Here is an 18,631-nt window from a genome sequence, read left to right as displayed (position 1 = left end):
GACATTTTTTAATAATATTTTATTTTATTTTTGTATTTTTATTCTTTTCTTTGTTTTTTCTTTTCAACTTAGGGCCTGGCGAGGCCCACAACGCCCTTGCCTATGGCCTGTGAGGGTTAGTCATCGACTCTTGTTGACCAAATTTTAAAACCCTAAAATAAAATAAAATAAAAAGTAAAGAAAAGTAAAAAACCAATAACAATATTTAAAGATACTAAAATATTATTAAAAAATGTCAATATCAGTATTAGTCATGCCATATAGGATAGTCAGCATTCACATCAATAATCTTTAGCCAAAATTAGCTAATTGAGTCAAAATGTGTAGAATTTAATTGGTAACAATTAAAAGTTTAGAACTGAATTGACAAGAACGCAATAAGTTTAAGACTTTTTGGACAATGTTTCCAATTTGGATATTTTTTTAGTGTACAACAATTTCTTAATTGCTCAGGAACCATTGGAATCCACCAAAAGGGACAGATAGAAAACGAAGAGAAAAAGATAACAAGGACATTTCTCAAGAATAAAAATTTTATTCAATAACTCAATAGTGTTCTAATGAAGGACCCAAGCAACTATAATAGAGAGCCTAGAACGTAACCAAAGAAAGGATGACTTACTTAAAAGAAAAAATATATTATAGGCAACATCAATATCAAATTCCTAATCTAGATAAAATAATCCTAAAAAATTCAAAATAGAGCTTGATTATAAGCAAATATATTGTATACCTATTATTCTAATAACAAGAGATAATTTTGAAATCCTCATATAAGGATTCAAAATATTTCTCATATGATTGTCCCTCGGTTGGAAAATACTCTGTCCACGATGCCAACTTCATCAAGCATATAGGTCTTCCTGATGTGGTGATAGATCAACAACATTAAATGTAGCAGAAACACCATGCTATCCAAGAAGTTCAATTTTCTAGCCAATATCATTGATGCGCTCTAAAACTTGAAAATGATCATGTGCTCAAGGAGATAACTTAGCATGACAACTACCTGAAACTTGTTCGTTTCTCAAATGAATTCACACAAGATCACCTTCCTTGACGTCAATACTTGTCAGTTTGCTTCGAAATTCCCTTCCTTACTTCCTTGTGTAATGGTTGATTTCCTTGGCCCTTTCTTGACATCTCGAATAAAGTGTCGTTTTGTAGGTGATGGTATGTGAGACAAAGGACTTGAATGATGCTTTTCATGCACCACTTCAAATGGGCTTTCACGGTTGGTTCAACTCGTTGAAAAATAATGAGCAAACTCAGCTTGAGGCATAAAAAAATCCCACTGTTTGACACGTTTTCAAATAAAGCTCCTTAATAAATTGCCCAAAATTCTGTTAACAGCCTCTGTTTATCCATCGGTATGAGGATGACCGGCAATGTGAGAGTCCCTGTTTTTCACCATCATGTGTAAAAGTGACTCTCAAACTTGACATCACGAAAAGAAGTGACTGTCTTTGGTCGAAAACGCATCAAGAGCCTTAAAACCCAGTACAAAATGCGCCATTTTCGAAAATTTGTCGGCTATAGCCATGACTATATCCTTGTTGCGTTAAGTCATTGCCAAACGATAAAGTCCAATCTCATATCTTCCCAAGACAGTTCGTGGAATAGGCATCGGCAAGTATAATCCAGAGTTCGGCCGGCAGGTCTTGCAACGTGGCAGGTTTTGCACCGCTCAATATACCGCGCTTTATATCCTTCATTAGGCTTGGCCAATGAAAATTCTCTCTGACAAGCGCCAAAGTTCTGTCACGACCAAAATGGACCCGCTAGTCTACCACCATGGGCTTGAAAAGTAACAGGTTGACAATGAATACTGCGAAGCACAACAGACTGCCCTGGAACAGAAAGCCGTCTAAACCGTGAAACTGTCCACTAACTTCCAAATTTCCCCAAAATCTGGACCTCCTCATACAAATCTTTCGCTACTTCAAATCCAACAGCTTTGATTTGCATGGTAGAGAGGAGCATATGTATGTCGGCGGCTTGAAGAATCCGGGGCTCGATTTTGAGCGCCGAATTGCCAGATTTTTGTTTGAGAAACAGAAAAGATTGTAGAAAATCACTCCAAGCTGCATGTCAGGGATTAAAGTTCTGTTGAGAGTTCAAGCACTTAAGTGCCTCATAGTCAGAGTACAAAACATATTCTTTTGTTAGAAAATAGTGGCTCCAATGATTGTGAGCACGCAATATGGCATAAAACTCTTTTATCACAGGTTGAATACTTTAAGCTTGGCATTCTTTTAGTTTTTCACTGAAAAGGCATTGTGACGGTCTTCTTGACTGAGTACAACACCGATGCCGACGTTTGAAGCATCGCAATGAACCTCAAAAACCAAATCAAAGTTTAGTAGCGCCGACACTAGATCTTCAATGATTATGTTCTTTAAGAGTTCAAAGGTAGCGCCTCAGTGTTCCTGCGAAGCCTCTCTCCTTTAAGCATTAAGTATTTGGTGTGGCAATGGAACTGAAATTCTTTATGAATCTCCGGTAGAAAGAAGAAGCGATGCCATGAAAGCTTCAAATCTCTTGAAGCCTTTGTGGCGTTCGCGGTGAAGTTATTGCTTCAATCTTATTAGGATCCATCTCTATTCCTAAGCTAGCCATCACATAGCCAAGGAAAATTGCCTTGTCAGTCGACAAGTGACATAGCAAATAACTTTTGCTCTCTCAAAGCTTGGAATACTTATAGGAGATGTGTCATGGGTTATTCCTATCCTTATTGTTGGCATCAGACTGACTCGTCGGCGAAGGGGTTGTGTTTTTTAATAAAAGAAGAAAAAAATGCAGCTAAAGTCTTTTGCAAGAAGAGTTTTTTTAGAAAGTATTTAGCCTAAAGTTGCTTTCAAAGGACTCGTAAGTTACAATTTACCAAACGCAATTTGTATTTCAAGAAACCCCTTTAACTCATTTTCCCAAAGCTCATTGAAAATGTTGAATCAAACATAATCTATATCCTTGTTGCGTTGAGTCTTTGGCAAATTCATTACAAAGTCCACACTCGTGTCCTACCAAAGGCGCTCGTGGAATATGTAACGGCAAGTAAAAAACAGTGCTTTGGCCTCCAGCTTTTGCAATGGGGCAAATTTTTCATAATTCAATGAGCCGCTTTATATTGCCCTTTATGGCCAATGAAAGTTCTCTCTAGCAAGCACCCAAGTTTTGTCATGACCGCAATGACCCGCTAGTCTACCATCATGGGCCTGGAAAGTAATAGCTTGATGCAAGGAACGTTGCGAAAACACACCACTGACGGTGAAACTGTACAATGTGAAATTTTAGGAGTTTAACTTCCAAAATTTGGACTTCATACATATCTTTTACTACTTCAAATCCAATAACGTTGATTTGCATAGTAGAGAGGAGCGTATGTTGGGGGCTTAAAGCATCCTTGACTCGATTTTGAGCGCCAGATCGCAAGATTAATGGTTGAGGAGAAAAAAAAAATATTGTAGAAATTCACTCCAAGCTGCATGTCAGCGATTAAGGTTCTGTTGAGAGTTCATGTGCTTATGTTCCTCATGGTCAGAGTCCAAAACACATTCTCTCGTTAGCAAATAGTGGCTCCAATGACGGGCACGCACATATATACACACACATATTGGCATGTGACGGCTTTCTTGACGGAGCGAAACACCGTGGAACATTTGAAGCATCGCAATTGTTAGATATATCTATAGTTTTGAGAGTTTGCAAATTATTATTTTGTAACGGCTTTGATAGAAGTTATGGCAGCCATAAAAGTCATTATTATGCTATAATTTTTGTAATGATTTTGTAATAGTTTGATTTTTAAATATTTAAGCCGGTTGGTTTAATTTGTCTTATACCTACCCTCTCTTACATTTGCCAAAGATAGAACCTCCAACTACAATCTAATAGAGACACCTCAATAAGAAATTCTCTCTTCTACTTCCATTTCTTTCTTTGCTGGGTTTTACATATAATTTTGATGTTCATATTCCATCTATTATTCAATGAAAGAGGAAGGTCTGCTACACTTTAAGAGGATAGTCGCTAGAGTTTATTGCACGAGTTTCACGCTCCAAAAAGCACTATTATCCTTAGGGACAGTATTTACATGCCTCGTACGGTTAATATTATTTTCATCTTCCCCAAATTTTTCCAACAGCAGTGAACCTCAAAAACCAAACTAAAGTTTGGTAGTTCTGACACTGGAGCTTCAATGATCATGCTCTTCAAGAGCTCAAAGCTCTTTTGCGCCTTTTCTTTACTCTGAAGCCTTTCGCCTTTAAGCATTTAGTAGTTGATGCAGCAATGGGATTGATTTTTTTTTTTTTTTTTCAATCTCATGTAGAAAGAAGGGCCATGAAAGCTTCGTATCTCATGAAGCGTCAGCAGCGTTTGCAGAAGTGATAGCTTCAATCTTGCTAAGATCCCTTTTTATGCTTGAGCTAGTCATCACATTGCCAAGGATAATTACCTTGTCAGTCAAAAAGTAACTTTTGTCGGGATATCAAATAGTTTTTGCTCTCTCAAAAGCTTGGAATGCTTACCGGAGATGTGTGATGTGTTATTCTTTATCCTTACAGCAGATAAGAATGTTGTTGAAGTGGACAACAGCAAATCTCCCGATTTTATTCATTGGGCATATAAAAGTACTCAGCATTTGAAAGGCCAAACTGCACGATGGTAGGTGCATGTAAGACACACTTGGGTGATGTCATTCATCATGTTATTGCTTAAGCTTTGGGTTCGGTATATAGCGTAATCGCATATCTTTAAAATTTTCATGATGCATGCTTGTAGATATTATGTAATTCAATTGGCATGTGCATGTGTCACAGGATAGTACCTTGATCGCGAAATAACTCGTGCAACACCTGGCTAGCAGAATTCACCAGACCAGCCTTCTTTCTGTAGTTAGTTTCAGTGAACAATACGGCGAATAGCTCTTTTATACGAGATTGTACTACACCAAGCTTCGCTCAGGCGTCTAGTTTATCGGGTGAGACAGCAAATCTCATTGGGCTAAACAACTAGTTTCAGCCTACCATGGCTTCATCAGGAGAGCGGCATCAACTCCCGACCAATTTGTGCATGGGAGGCTAATCCCGCCTTCAGAATTCCTGAGTAATATAATCCTTCTAATTTAAAACTCTTAGCACCAATCATCCCGATGGCACTCCAATGAACCAGTTGTGTTCATCCTCTATGCATCCTCACTCTTCACTCAATAATCCCAAGCTTCACTCCCAAGGGTTTACGGGTACGAGAAAATCTCGGACCATGACAAACTCTCCCACTAAATTCCGCAACATCCTTGTTGCAGGCTGTTTTGTTGCTTCCTTATGTTTCCCTAACCATCAATGCCACTCCCTAGGACTTACATAGATGGCAACGCTCGCCCAACAAAACAAGTCACTACACTCCATTGTTTGCTTCCCTCAATCAAAGCTTTTCGCGAATCTCCAGTCACCTGTGCTCTTTGACGAGTGTGGCATCCCTAGCCAACTGCACCTCTATGGCAGCACCTTCTTTCCCTTACTAAGCTCCTCCTAATCTCAACAAGCTAACAGAGGGTCTCCCTTGGTGGAAATGTGATCACAGACCTCTTCTTAAGATTGCCCATTGATCTAGGAACGTTATCCCCATTCAGCAAGCAATTGGATTCCCTCTTATACCCCCATTGCCATCCTAGAAGCTAGATGAGTGTTGCATGTTGTCCAAGCCCTTCTGGCCCTAGCAATCACTCTCCGCCCTCATAGGGCTAGGAAGACCATAAGCTATTCCCTGAATCGCCCACCTATTGGAGAGATCCCCGCTCTGATACCATTTGTCACAGGTCGGTAGTTCCTTAGCCACGGAATAACCCATGTGGTGCCTCACAAGCAAAATTCGCCAAACCAACCTTCCTTCTATAGTTATTTCAGTGAACAATACAGCGAATAACTCTTTTATACGAAATCGTATTACGCCCAGCTTTGCTCAGGCATCTAGTCTATCGAGTGAGACAACAGATCTTTTTGGGCTCAACAAGTAGTTTTGGCCTGCCATTACCTCATTAGAAGAGTGGCATCAACTCCCGACCAGATTGTGCACAGGAAGCCAACTCCGCTTTCAAAACTCATAAGTAATATAATCCTTTTATCTTAGAACTCTTAGCACCAACCGTCCTAACGCCACTTCCACGGACCAGTTGTGTTCATTCTCCCTGCATCGTCACTCTTCACTCAATAACCCCAAGCTCCACTCCCAAGGGTTCACGAGTACAGGAAAATCACGGACCATGACACATGGCTGTCTCTTTATTCAAATGGGGCTGGATTCCTTGGTGGACTGTAAATGCTTTGTTAAAATAGTTGGTCGTGGACTCTTTCCTTTGAAGCATGAAGATAGTAAACTATGATATTATCGTTCCGTCAATAGGCGTCGTCTTCTTTCTTCTCGCAAATAAAACAACGATAGGTTTTTCGACTTTATTGTTGTTTTTTTCATATACAGTCAGGTCATCGTAGAAAAAGCATGAAAAACAAAACAAGACTAAAGATAGCTGAAATAAGAAGATCATCAAGTGCCACTGCCGCCAACCAGTCAACGGTCGATTTGCTCACCAAAAACCCACTCCGTCCTATAAGTGTGAGGATCGTCCATCCAAAGTACGTGTGCGTCCGCAGTGTCTGAGCTCCTTCTTACGTTTTCTTGAGGTCTGCTACACAAACAAGGGACATTAGTCACGTTACTGATCATTCCTCATCAATGTCTGGACAGCCACTCTACGAAGTGTTCTTGAGTTTCAGAAGGCAGGGCATGCGCAACCACTTCGTGGATTTCTTGTACACCATGTTGACTGATGTTGGAATTCACGTCTTTAGAGACGAGGAAGAGCCGGAGAAAGGTGGAGAAATCTTACCCCAGCTGATCCGGGCGATTGAGCAGTCCAAGATATCTATACCCGTCATCTCCATAGAGTACGGGTCCAGCAACATCTGTCTCATGGAATTGGTGCAAATGGTGGAGTGCATGGACAGGAAGAATCATACCATCATCCCCATCTTCTACCATGTCAACCCCTTGGATGCATTCAACTGTAGGGGCACTTTTCAGACGGCGGATGAGCACCAGAAGCGTGCTCTCCGTCAGGTTGGAGCCTTGGCGAAATACCATCACGTTGAAAGAAGTGATCTGTAATTTCCATGACATGCTCTGACCTGAGATTACTTTTCTCACATATCTTGCCTGCTTCTGCATTAGGATTAAATAAGTCCAAATCATATCCAATTATATATTCAGTATTATGACAATAACAACAGCTGCATCATGCATAAATAGGTTTCCTTCCCCTTTCAATCCTCCGTCTTCCATGTCCTTTTTATTCCACATACATTCGGCAGGTGCCATAGCAATGTCATAAAGCAAATTGTCCTCCAAGTTGAGCGGATGCTGAAGAAGAAGGACCTAATTGTGCCGAAACAATTAGTTGGAGTCAATCCTCATATGCAAGAAATAATGGCGAAGCTGAAGGTTGACTACCGCAATGGGCAAGCAATTAAAATTGGAGACACATGTGAGAAGATGTTAATATATGGCATCCCTGGGGTTGGTAAGACGGTCCTGGCGAAATGTGTTTATAATGAACTTAACCATCTGTATGATGCCTGTGGCTTTCTTGAGAATATCCAAGCCGAAATTAGTGATCACGGCATCGTTTCTGTGCAAAACAGACTAATTTCCCACCTCCAGAAGGGAAATGCTTCAAACTTCAACCGTTCTGACGTTGCTCTGACATACTTTCAGAGAAGATTTCTCACCATGAAGGTCCTTGTTCTCCTTGACGATGTGAAGGACCATGAACAGCTCAGTGCATTAGTCGGAAAGCTTGATTGGCTTGGCCCAAGGAGCGTAGTCATTCTAACATCCCAAACACATGACGTCCTTAAGAACATCAGTGGTGCAGAAGGTTATGTCCTTGAACCGATGAAACAAGATGAAGCTCTGAAATTGTTCTGTAGGCATGCTTTTGGAACGGATTGTCCCCGTGAGGAATTCAAAACACTGTCAACAGATATCGTGGCTGCTACTGGCCGGCTTCCTTTAGCACTTGAGGTGACAGGTTCATCTCTGTTTCTTGTAGAATCGAAGAAAGTGTGGAGGGAAACACGGATTGCATTGGAAGTATCTCCTCCAAAGAGAGTCCAAGTGGCCTTGAAGAAGAGCTATGCTGACCTAGATAGGAATGCACAGGGGATATTTCTCGATATAGCATGCTTCTTCACCGGAATGGACAAGAGAATTTCCTATTACATGTGGAATGACTGTAAGTATAATCCTTCTAAAACGATTCCAGCTCTTCTTGCCAGGTCTTTGGTCAAAATCGGAGAGGATAAACAAGTCCTCATGCATGAAATACTGAAGAAGTTTGGCCAGGAAATTGTCAAGAATGAAAACCAGAATGAACCTTGCAAACGCAGTAGGCTATGGAACCATGAAGAAGCACTGCATGTACTAAGACGTGGGGAGGTAACTTCTGCAAGTACCTCGCCACATCTTTTCTTCTTTAGATGCCAATCTATACAGTTATTGATCCTTTTCGTTTAATTATTTGTCAAGAGTGATGCAAAAAGACAGCTCCATTTTTTTTAAGTTAATTTTGATTTGCTTGATTGACAGGGTACTAAGAATGTCGAAGCCCTTGGGCTCGAGTTTGGTGACCGATCTGAAAGGGATGTCAGTTTTGAATGCGATCATTTTGATGGTTTACAGAACTTGAGGTTCCTCAAGCTGGATCAGGCTAATATTCGAGGAAACTTTGGGGATTGCCTTTCGAGCTTAAGGTGGCTTGATTGGCAAGGGTGCCCTAAGACTTTTGACGTTAAAACGCTAAATCTGAATTTGCAAAACTTGTTGATTCTCGATTTGTCGGGGAGTCAGGTTGACGAAGACTGGAAAGGTTGGGAGCTGCTTGTGGTGGTACGGAACAAATAACCATCTTCACGCTTTTTTTTTCTTTTGACGACTTATTTCTCAGGAACTTAATAATTATTTTCATGTCCTGTCAATCTTGCAGGCTAGGAGATTGAAAGTTTTGAAACTGACTGGTTGTGACCAATTAATCGCCACTCCAAAATTTCCCGCTTCAATGGAGCTGGAAAGACTTATTCTGGAAGGTTGCTCTAATTTAGCAGTTGTCCATCCATCATTTAGGAATCTGAAGAAGTTGGTTTCTGTGAACATGAAGGGATGCAGTCAACTCTGTGAATTGCCAGATTGCGGTCCCACGAGAGCCTTGAAAGAGGTGTTGATCGATGGAACTTCCATTTCTCGGATTGATGTCCAAGAAGGTTTCATGAAGGAGCTCGAATTTCTCAGTGCTTGCAATTGTAAAAGGCTGACTGAAATATCCAATTCGATTAGGTACTTAAAGTCTCTAAGATATCTTTGTCTCGATGACTCTAAAATCCATACCCTATGGGAGTCCATTGGATCGCTGGAGAAACTGAAGACATTGTCTCTGAAGAACTGCAGGAGGCTGTCCAATCTTCCAGATGAAATAGGGAAGCTCAGGTCATTGCGATTCCTAGATTTATCTGACACTGTGATTCAGGAGTTACCTCCATCAGTCAAGGATTTGAAAGCTATGAAAGTGCTTAGGATGAGGTGTACTCTCATACGGGAGTTTCCTGAAGCTATACTGAATTTGGAGAAACTGAAAGAGATAGATTTCTCGGTATGCCAGAGTTTAGAGGGGGAAATCCCCTTTAACATTTGGAGATTATCGTCTTTGCAAATCCTGAAACTGTCCGATACTCGGATTTCTGGCCTACCTCCAAGTATTTCCCGCCTTTCTTTTCTCCGGGAACTCCACATCTCCAGATGCGACAATCTTCAGAGCCTACCCGAGTTGCCCTGTTTTGTTAATGTTCTTCGAGATTTGGGTAATTAGGTTCTGGACAGCAGAGATTTTAATTTACTTTTTCGAATAGCTTTCTAATTATCTTTTATTAGTGAATCATCAGGATTTATATTCGTGTAATTCTCTTTTGTAATGAGATTAACCTTTGAATTAATAGAAAATTCAGAGCTTTTCTCTGTTGCTACTCATGTTTACCACTTTTCAAAATGCCGGATTGTCTTATAATAAAGCAAATCTCTTGCAATCCTCTCAAATTTTGGAATCGCATCTATCTAATCAATCAACAGTTCTTGTCTTGAGAAAAGATTCCAACTAAATTTGGACGGAAAATTGGTTAAAAATTCTTAGATGTATTGAATTTTTGCAATTTTAATTTTAATTTTTTAATTTTGCCAATTGAGTTTATTTGATCAATTTTAGCCAGAATTTACTAATATAGACACTAAGGGTGCGTTTGATAATGATTCTGTTTTCGGGAACAGATTCTGATCAGAAATGATTCTTTTTATTCTATTTCTAAGAATAATTTCTAAGCATTTTAAGCTGTTTGTTAATTATCTAAAATTTCTGATTCTGAAATAGAATTGTGTTTGGTATCGTGTTCATTGATTTTGAAATCAATTTCTTTTAATTTTTAAATAATTTTTTTTAATTTTTTTTTCTTTTTTTTTTTCCTTTATTTTATTTTATTTTATTTTTTCCTTTTTTTTTTTTTCTTTTTTTTTTCCCTTTTATCCTATTCTTCTTCTTGGGCCGGTCCGCCGACGAACCGGCCAAACGAGGGCTAGCAACCTCACCGAGCATCGTCGACCCTCAATAAGGCCGGCCCTCGTTGGCCAAGCCTCATCGGTGGCCAAGCTGACCTCGCTGGAGCTAGGCAAGGCCTGCCTAGGCATCGGCGGGGCTAGGTGAGCTTCACCGGTGGCCAAGCGAGCTCGCCAGGGCTAGGCCAGACCTGCCTAGCCACCGGCGAGGCTTGCCTCCGACGAGCTCGCCAGACCGATTGCCGACGACCAACGACGGTGGACGGTGCCGGTGGACGGCAATCACGGGATGACAGTCGATGAAGAAGAAGAAAAGAGGAGAAGAAGAGGAGAAAAGGGAAGAAGAAGAAGAGTTGGTTTTTTTATTCTCAGATTTATTCTCGGAACAAAAATCAACTATTTTTTTTATTATTGATTCTACTCCAAATCTGTTCCCGGGAATAAAAAATTAGAATCAGTCACCGTTGGGATAGTTGCATTGCTAGACACCAAGTTTTTACAATACCAGCATGCTTGATTATGCCATTACCTCCGCTTACGTAGGTCATTTTTAATAATATTTTAATATTCTTTAAATTTGTATATTTGTATATTCCTTTTTTCTCTTTTTTTTTTATCCCTTCACCAGTAAGGGTCACAAGCAACCCTTGTTGGAGAAGCCGCAAAGGCCCTCGGCCAAGCCATTGAGGCTTATGTGGTTGGCAAGGGTTGCCAATGGCCCTCGCTGGCAAAGGGAAAAAAAAAGTAAGGAAAAAAAATAGAAATAAAAATTCAAAATTCAAAAAATAATATTTTTATGAAAATATAAAAATATTATTAAAAAGTGTTTATATCAATGCTGGTAGTGGTATCACTAGTGTACACATTAGTGAATGTCAATCAAAATTAGTCAGATGGACTAAATTAACAAAAGTGTAACATGTTTAAGATTTTTTAAATAATTTTTCCAAATATAGAGAAGTATCCATCAATTCTAAGCATTACAAAATCAACTTCCTGTAGAAAACCTAGAGTTCCTTCTTCAACAACTTCCATTTTATCACGAGAAATCTGATTTCATGATTATTATTATTATTTTTTTATCAGTTTCAATCTCTCTGCTATCGCAGAAATCATCCCTCACTTGAAATGAGTGTTCAGGTTCTAAATCAACTACCATTTCAAATGAAAATTGGAAGATCTCAATATTTTGGTGTAGAGGCTCATAAATCACGACCATCGCCTTTTGACGGGGGCTGCCTTCAAGAACATCTGAAAGATGCATCGATTTTGCTTGATTTTGGAAATTCTCTACAACGAGCCTCGTATAATCACCGATGCTCTTTTCCAGCTTTACAATTGTTCGATTAAGTCAAAAATCAAACATTGCTCCTTCAATTTACGTTTTTGCTGATCGAACAAATATTCCTCGTTTATCCCTAGGCCAAAAAAAAAAAAAAATCAACATTTTAACAGCCTACATATCTTCGATTAAGTCAAGACGTGTAATTTCCCTACTCTCAAACCTTGCTCCTTCAATTTACCCCACCGTAACAAAGCTCTGGCTTCAATTTATTCTTCATCAATTTCACTTTTCTAATTTCCAAGATACCGGGGTCATAAAAAATTAGGCATAAATGCACCAAATGTTCTAAAATTTATCACGAAAATACGTTTGAGCTCTAAAACTTATAAAATGTGTAATCAAGTTATATAATTTGTCAAATTTGTGCAATCATGTCCCTCTTTAATCCCATCCAATTTGACCAATGGAATTTATTAATGTTTTAAGAGATGGCGCTGATGTGGAGTCTGCGGGCGCTAGGAATGAGCATGGTTCCAAGATTTGAATTGGTAGGAATCTATTTGGTTTTATGTTTCAAGATATATATGGTAGGTTTCAAGTTCCAAATGATTTAGGAAACCTATTTTGATAGGTAGATTCCACGTTTTAGAAAAGTAAAACCTAGAACTTGGAACTTAAAACCTAAAATAAGTTTTTGTATTTTTATAGTATTCCATAGTGTTTGTTGATTAGTGTTTAATCTAGTACCACTAGTCTAAATTTTCGTTTTATGAGTGAGACTCTTATTTTATTAATATTTCATATTTTATGTGTATAAATATAAGTTGTTATCAATAAATTGTAATAGTAAATTGTGGTCATTAATGAGATTATTCATGGCAATCGTGTAATTAATAATGTAGGTGTGACTTGAGTAAAATCTGGAATCGATGACAAGATAGATTTCAAGTTTTAAGGATGCAAAATACGTTCCAATTCCAAAAAATGAAGAACCTGTTCTAGTGGATAGATTCTAGGTTCTATACTTAACTTAGAACTGCTCACCACTAGTAAGCATCACATCAGAAAAAAAAAAACTTAAAGTTTAAAATAAAAAGAAAAATTATAAAAAAAAAAATCTAAAAAAGAGAATAAAATGAGAAAAAAAAAAAAAAAAGCTCTAGTGGCCATGGTCGAATGGCCGAACTCGACAAAGCTCAAGAAGGAGGGCTTAGCATGAGGGAGTCCCTGCCATCGCTTTCCTCATGGCATGGATCCGGTCAAGTTGCTCTTCCGACAACTCCCCAGCGAGGGTGGCAAACGGCTTCTTCCTAGGCGGCCAAAGAATCAACGGCAACCGTGAAGGGATCGGCTCAGAATTCGACAAAGATGACATCTCGTTTGAAGAGAGGGAAAATCCGGTGGATCCAGCCGTTGTCGAAGAGGTCGTCAGCCGAGACAGGCAAACCCCCCATGCTGAGGCAAGTGAATTCGAAGTCGGAATCTTTGTCTTCTTCATTTTCTTCCTCAAGCTGTAACTTCTGTCTGCAGATTTGATTTTGGTATAAAAGCAATCAGGCTTGGCTTCAGAGATGTCGATCACGGGCTTCTCTTCGAAATCCGCCCCCAACTTGTCGATCGATCAATGAGGATGAAGGAGGGAGAAATGGATACAGCCCGATACACCTCCACTTTTGGGGTTGGTAGCGAACAATTTAGCTTCTCTGAAAATTGGATTACCTCTGTCAAAACGTTTGTGAATCTGGGTAGATACAGAGGGGTGAAGAAACAGCTGTGATGGCCGCCCGAGCTTCACTGAGCTCGTTCAGCAAAAGAGATCTAGAGCTTGCGACCATGGTATTTGGAGCTTCTTCGAGCTCGCAACCAGGGATCCTCGAGCTTCGTCGAGCTCAGGGTAAGGGTCCCTCGAGCTTCATTGAACTCGCCCATTCAGCCATGGTGGCGGGAGTGTTTTATATTTTTATTTACATGTCATTTTTATTTTTATTCTTTTTATCCTCTTTTCTCTTTTTTAATTTTTAATCCTTCTTTCATTTTTTGTAATTTTTCTAGTTTTTTTTTTTTCCTATTTGGCGCTTGATGGGTACTACATTGGCTTCATGTGTTTTAAGAAAGTAACATAAAAAAAGAAAAAAAAAAGCCACGTCAACATTTGGACTTGATTGCACGAATTCAACAAGTGAAAGAATTTGATTACTACTTTTGAAAATTTTAAAATTCAATTGTATTTTCACGATAAGTTTTAAAATTTCGGTGCACTTATCCATATTGGAATTTCACCCAAAAACTTAAGACTATATTGACAAAATTAAAAAGTTTATGATTGAATCGACATTAGTACAATTGGTTTAAAATTGATTTTCTAATTATCTCCTTTTTTTTCTCACAAATAGAACAATGGATATGTTTTTGGACTTTATCGTTCTTTTTTCATTAATAGTTTCCTCATTTGGAAGAAAAAATCAAAACAAAATAAAAACATCGGAAATAAGAAGAGGGGAATAAATGTTCGGAAACTAATCCGGATACGGAACAGAACCACGTCAGCTCTGGTCCATAAGTGTGAGGATGATCTAACAAAGCCCATGCCCAACCGTAGTGACTGTGCTCCTTATGTTTTCCTAAGCTCTGCTACACAAACAATGGACATGTCTACATCGCCAGGTTACGAAGTGTTCCTGAGTTTCAGAGGGCCAGACACACGCAGGGATTTCGCAGATTTCCTGCGCACCATGTTGACTGATGCTGGGATTCGCGTCTTTTGGGATGAGAAAGAGCTGGAGGGAGGTAAAGAAATCGACCGCCAGCTGATCCAAGCGATCAAGCAGTCAGAGGTATCAATACCCGTCATCTCTAGGGAGTACGCATCCAGCAGGAGCTGCCGAATGGAATTGGAGCAAATGGTGGAGTGCATGGACAAGAAGAATCGCATCATCATCCCCATATTCTACTATGTCGACCCGTCGGATGTTCGCCACTGCAGGGACCCTTTTGAGGGGGCCTCTGATGAGCTCAATAATCGTGACAGAGATGGCGTGTTGTTTAACTCCTGGAAGTATGCTCTCCAACGGATTGGAAATTTGAAGGGACACCATCTCCATGAAATTCATCAAGTGTAATTTCCATGACACGCTCTGTTCTGAGATTACTTTTCTCGTGTATCTTACTTTTGCGTTAGGTTTAACTAAGTTTAAATCATATCCAATTATATATTCGTTATTATAACAATGACGAAGGGTGAATCATGCATAAATAGGTTTTTTCCGCATTCAATTTTCCCCTTCCACGTCCTTTTTATTCCACATACATTTGGCAGTTCTCATGGCGAAGTCATAAAGCAAATTGTCCGCGAAGTTGAGCAGAAGCTGAAGAAGAGGGACCTAATTGTGCCGAAACAATTAGTTGGAGTCGATCCTCATGTGCAAAGGATAATGGCAAAGCTGAAGGTTGTCTACTGCAATGGGGAAGCGGGTAAAATTGGAAACACACGTGAAAAGGTGTTAATACATGGCATCCCTGGGGTTGGTAAGACGGAGCTGGCGAAATGTGTTTATAACAAACTTAACCTTCTCTTTGACGCCTGCAGCTTTCTTGAAAATTTGCAAAAAGAAATTAGAGATCACGGCATCGTGTCTGTGCAAAACAGACTAATTTCCCACGTCCACAAGGGAGTAGCCCGAAAGTTCGATTGTTCTGACCATGCTCTGAAACATATTCAGGAAAGGTTTCGCCCCACGAATGTCCTTCTTCTCCTTGATGACGTGAAGGATCATGAACAGCTCAGTGCATTAGTCGGAGAGCTTGATTGGATGAGCCAGGGGAGCAGGGTCATTGTGACATCCCAAAGAGATGACGTCCTCAAAAAACACAAGGGTGCGGAAAAATTTTGTCTTAGAACAATGCAACAAGATAAAGCTCTGCAATTATTCAGTAGGCATGCTTTTGAAAGGGATTCTCCCCCTGAGAAATTCGAGGAGCTGTCAACAAATATCGTTGCTGCTACTGACGGGCTTCCTTTGGGGCTCAAGAAGGTGGGTGAGTTTCTGTGCGGAAAAAGCATAAATGTGTGGATGGAAAAACTGATTCAGTTGAAAGAAGCTCCAGATAAGAGTGTCCGAGAAGCCTTCCTTGAGAGCTATACCACCCTAGAAGAGAACGAACAGCAGATATTTCTTGATATAGCATGCTTCTTCAACGGAAAGGACAAGAGAATCCCCTATTACATGTGGCGTGACCTTCAGTTTTCTCCTTCAATATCAATTCTATCTCTTTGTGCCATGTCTTTGGTAGAAATTGGAGAGGATAAAAAACTACACACGCGTGCTATACTGAAGACCTTTGGCAGGGAAATTGTCAGGAGTGAAAACAAGAAAGAACCTTGTCAGCGCAGTAGGCTGTGGAACCACGAAGAGGCACTGGATGTACTAATAGGAAGGAAGGTAATGTCGGCAAGCACTGCGCCACATCTGTTCTTTTTTAGATGCCAATTGATACTGTTATTGATCCATTTCGTTCAGTTATTCCTCAAAAGTGATGCTAAAAGACAGCTCCAAATTTAGAAATTAATTTTGTTTTACTTGATTGACAGGGTACGGAGCATGTTGAAGCCCTCAGGCTGGAGTTTGGTGACGGATATAAAGGGAAAATCCGTTTTGAATGTAATCAATTTGATGGTTTACAGAACTTGAGGTTCCTTAAGCTGGATCGGGCTGATATCCGGGGAAACTTTGGGAATCATTTTTTTTGGAGATTAAGGTGGCTTGATTGGCAAGGGTGCCCTGAGATTTTTGAGGATCATTTAAATCTGAATTTGCAAAACCTGGTGATTCTTGATTTGTCAGGAAGTCTGGTTCATGGAAACTGGAGTGGTTGGGAGCTGCTCGCAGAGGTATGGGAGGAACTCACTATCTTCATACATTTTCTTTTGATGACGTATTTCTTAGAACTAAGCATTTACGATAATATCCTATTTGTCTTTCAGGCAAGGAAATTGAAAGTTTTGAACTTAACTGATTGCGTCCATCTGATTGCCACTCCAAAATTTTCTGCTTCAATGGAGTTGGAAAGACTTATTTTGGAAGGTTGCTCTAACTTAGCAGTTATCGATCCATCACTTGGTAATCTGGAGGAGTTGGTTTCTTTGAATATGAAGGGATGCAGTCTCCTCCGTCAATTGCCAGATTTGGGTCCCATGAGAGGCTTGAAAGAGCTGGTGATCGATGGAACTTCCATTTCTCAGATAAATGTCCAAGAAGGTTCCATGAAGATTCTCAAATTTCTCAGTGCTCGAAATTGTAAAAACCTGACTGAAGTATCTGATTCGATCAAGTACTTAGAGTCTCTCAAATATCTTTCTCTCGACAGCTCTAAAATCGATGCCCTACCAGAGTCCATTGGATCGCTTGCGGAGCTGAAGACACTCTCTCTAAAGAACTGCCGGGGGCTAACTAATCTTCCTGATGGAATAGGAAGGCTCAGCTCACTGCAATTGCTGGATTTATCTAACACTGCGATTATGAAGTTACCAACGTCAGTCAAGGATTTGAAAGCTACGAAAGTGTTGAATGGTACTTTCATACAGAATTATCCCGAAACTACTCTGAATTCAGAGAACCTGGTAGAGATAAATGTCTCGTTACGCCAGGAATTAGAGGGGGAGATCCACTTCGACCTTGAAAGATTGTCGTCTTTGGCAATCACGAACCAAAGATAGATTTCTCCAAGTATCTCCTCTCTTTCGCGTCTCCGGAAGTACACATCTTCAGATGCGACGATCTTCAGCGCGTACCCAAGTTGCCCTGTTTGGTTAATGTTTTCTCGTGATCTGGGTAATTAGATTCCAAACAACATTTTAAGAGATTTTATTTACTTCTTTTAATAGCTTTCCGATAATTTTTTAGTGGATGATTAGGAAATTCAGACTATTTATGTTCATATGGTTCTCTTTCGTAATGAACTTATCCTTTGAATTAATAGAAAATTGAGAGTTTTTCCCTGTTACGTTTCATGCATATTTACGATTCTGACTAGTGTTTATTCATTTTTACCGCCATCAGTTTTCAAAATCCCATTGTAATATCATCATAAAGCAAATCTCTTAGAATCACATCGACGAAATCAATCAAGAGCTCTTCCTTTGAACAAAGACTCCCAACCAAATTTGTTAGATAGATCCGTCCATTTTTTGGGGTGGGGGGGGGTTGTCAAAAACGACTTGCATTACTATATCAACAAGTTCGAGTACATAAAGGGAGATTCCGAACACAATAAAACCCAAAGGGCGTGAGGGGGTTTAGACAACCAATTGTAAGGTAGGGAGATAGATCCGTCCGTTTCAGGCATCACAAAATCAACTTCCTGTACAAATCCCAGCTTTCCTTCTTCAATAACTTCTATTTTATCACAAGAAACCTGATTTCATGATTTGGATTTGTTTCAATCTCTCCGCTATCGCAAAAATCATCACTAACTTGAAATAAATGTTCAAGTTCAAAATCATCTACCATTTCAAATGAAAACTGGAGGAACATCAGAAACATGCATGGATATGCATGATCCTGGAAATTATGTAAAACGAGCCTCGTACAATTACAAACGCTCTTTTCCCGCTGTGCATACCTTTGATTTTGCTGGACGAACAAATATTCTTCGTTATGCCTAGCCAAAAATCAATAGTTTAACAACCTACCCATCTTC

General features: G+C 39.7%; 2 protein-coding genes across 2 annotated transcripts; both read left to right on the top strand.

Annotated features, from left to right (window-relative positions):
• Positions 1 to 6,732: 6,732 nt before the first annotated feature.
• Positions 6,733 to 9,916, top strand: LOC104442676 (disease resistance protein RPV1). Its single transcript, XM_018871875.2, has 4 exons — positions 6,733 to 7,160; positions 7,368 to 8,493; positions 8,644 to 8,943; positions 9,041 to 9,916. Exons 1-4 carry the CDS (start codon positions 6,733 to 6,735, stop codon positions 9,914 to 9,916), a joined length of 2,730 nt encoding a protein of 909 aa, XP_018727420.2.
• A 3,263-nt stretch (positions 9,917 to 13,179) lies between these two features.
• Positions 13,180 to 17,648, top strand: LOC104442678 (disease resistance protein RUN1-like). Its single transcript, XM_039313992.1, has 7 exons — positions 13,180 to 13,376; positions 13,466 to 13,613; positions 13,685 to 13,829; positions 14,600 to 14,990; positions 15,252 to 16,374; positions 16,524 to 16,823; positions 16,917 to 17,648. The coding sequence occupies exons 1-7, from the start codon at positions 13,180 to 13,182 to the stop codon at positions 17,646 to 17,648; spliced, it is 3,036 nt and encodes a 1,011-aa protein (XP_039169926.1).
• The last annotated feature ends 983 nt before the right edge of the window (positions 17,649 to 18,631 follow it).

The sequence above is a fragment of the Eucalyptus grandis genome, chromosome 5 (assembly GCF_016545825.1).
Source record: "Eucalyptus grandis isolate ANBG69807.140 chromosome 5, ASM1654582v1, whole genome shotgun sequence".
NCBI classification, from domain to species: domain Eukaryota; kingdom Viridiplantae; phylum Streptophyta; class Magnoliopsida; order Myrtales; family Myrtaceae; genus Eucalyptus; species Eucalyptus grandis.
The sequence above is the reverse complement of the archived record's forward strand: the minus strand, read 5'-3'. Positions and strand labels throughout refer to the sequence as shown.

Bases quoted from the DNA above. Each gene is read 5' to 3' on its own strand.
- LOC104442678 (XM_039313992.1), top strand. From the start codon at position 13,180: ATGGCATGGATCCGGTCAAGTTGCTCTTCCGACAACTCCCCAGCGAGG. The intron at 16,375-16,523 runs GTAATGTCGGCA...CTTGATTGACAG, and splicing joins ATGTACTAATAGGAAGGAAG to GGTACGGAGCATGTTGAAGC. The intron at 16,824-16,916 runs GTATGGGAGGAA...TTTGTCTTTCAG, and splicing joins GTTGGGAGCTGCTCGCAGAG to GCAAGGAAATTGAAAGTTTT.
- LOC104442676 (XM_018871875.2), top strand. From the start codon at position 6,733: ATGTCTGGACAGCCACTCTACGAAGTGTTCTTGAGTTTCAGAAGGCAG. The intron at 7,161-7,367 runs GTAATTTCCATG...TACATTCGGCAG, and splicing joins CACGTTGAAAGAAGTGATCT to GTGCCATAGCAATGTCATAA. The intron at 8,944-9,040 runs GTACGGAACAAA...TCAATCTTGCAG, and splicing joins GTTGGGAGCTGCTTGTGGTG to GCTAGGAGATTGAAAGTTTT.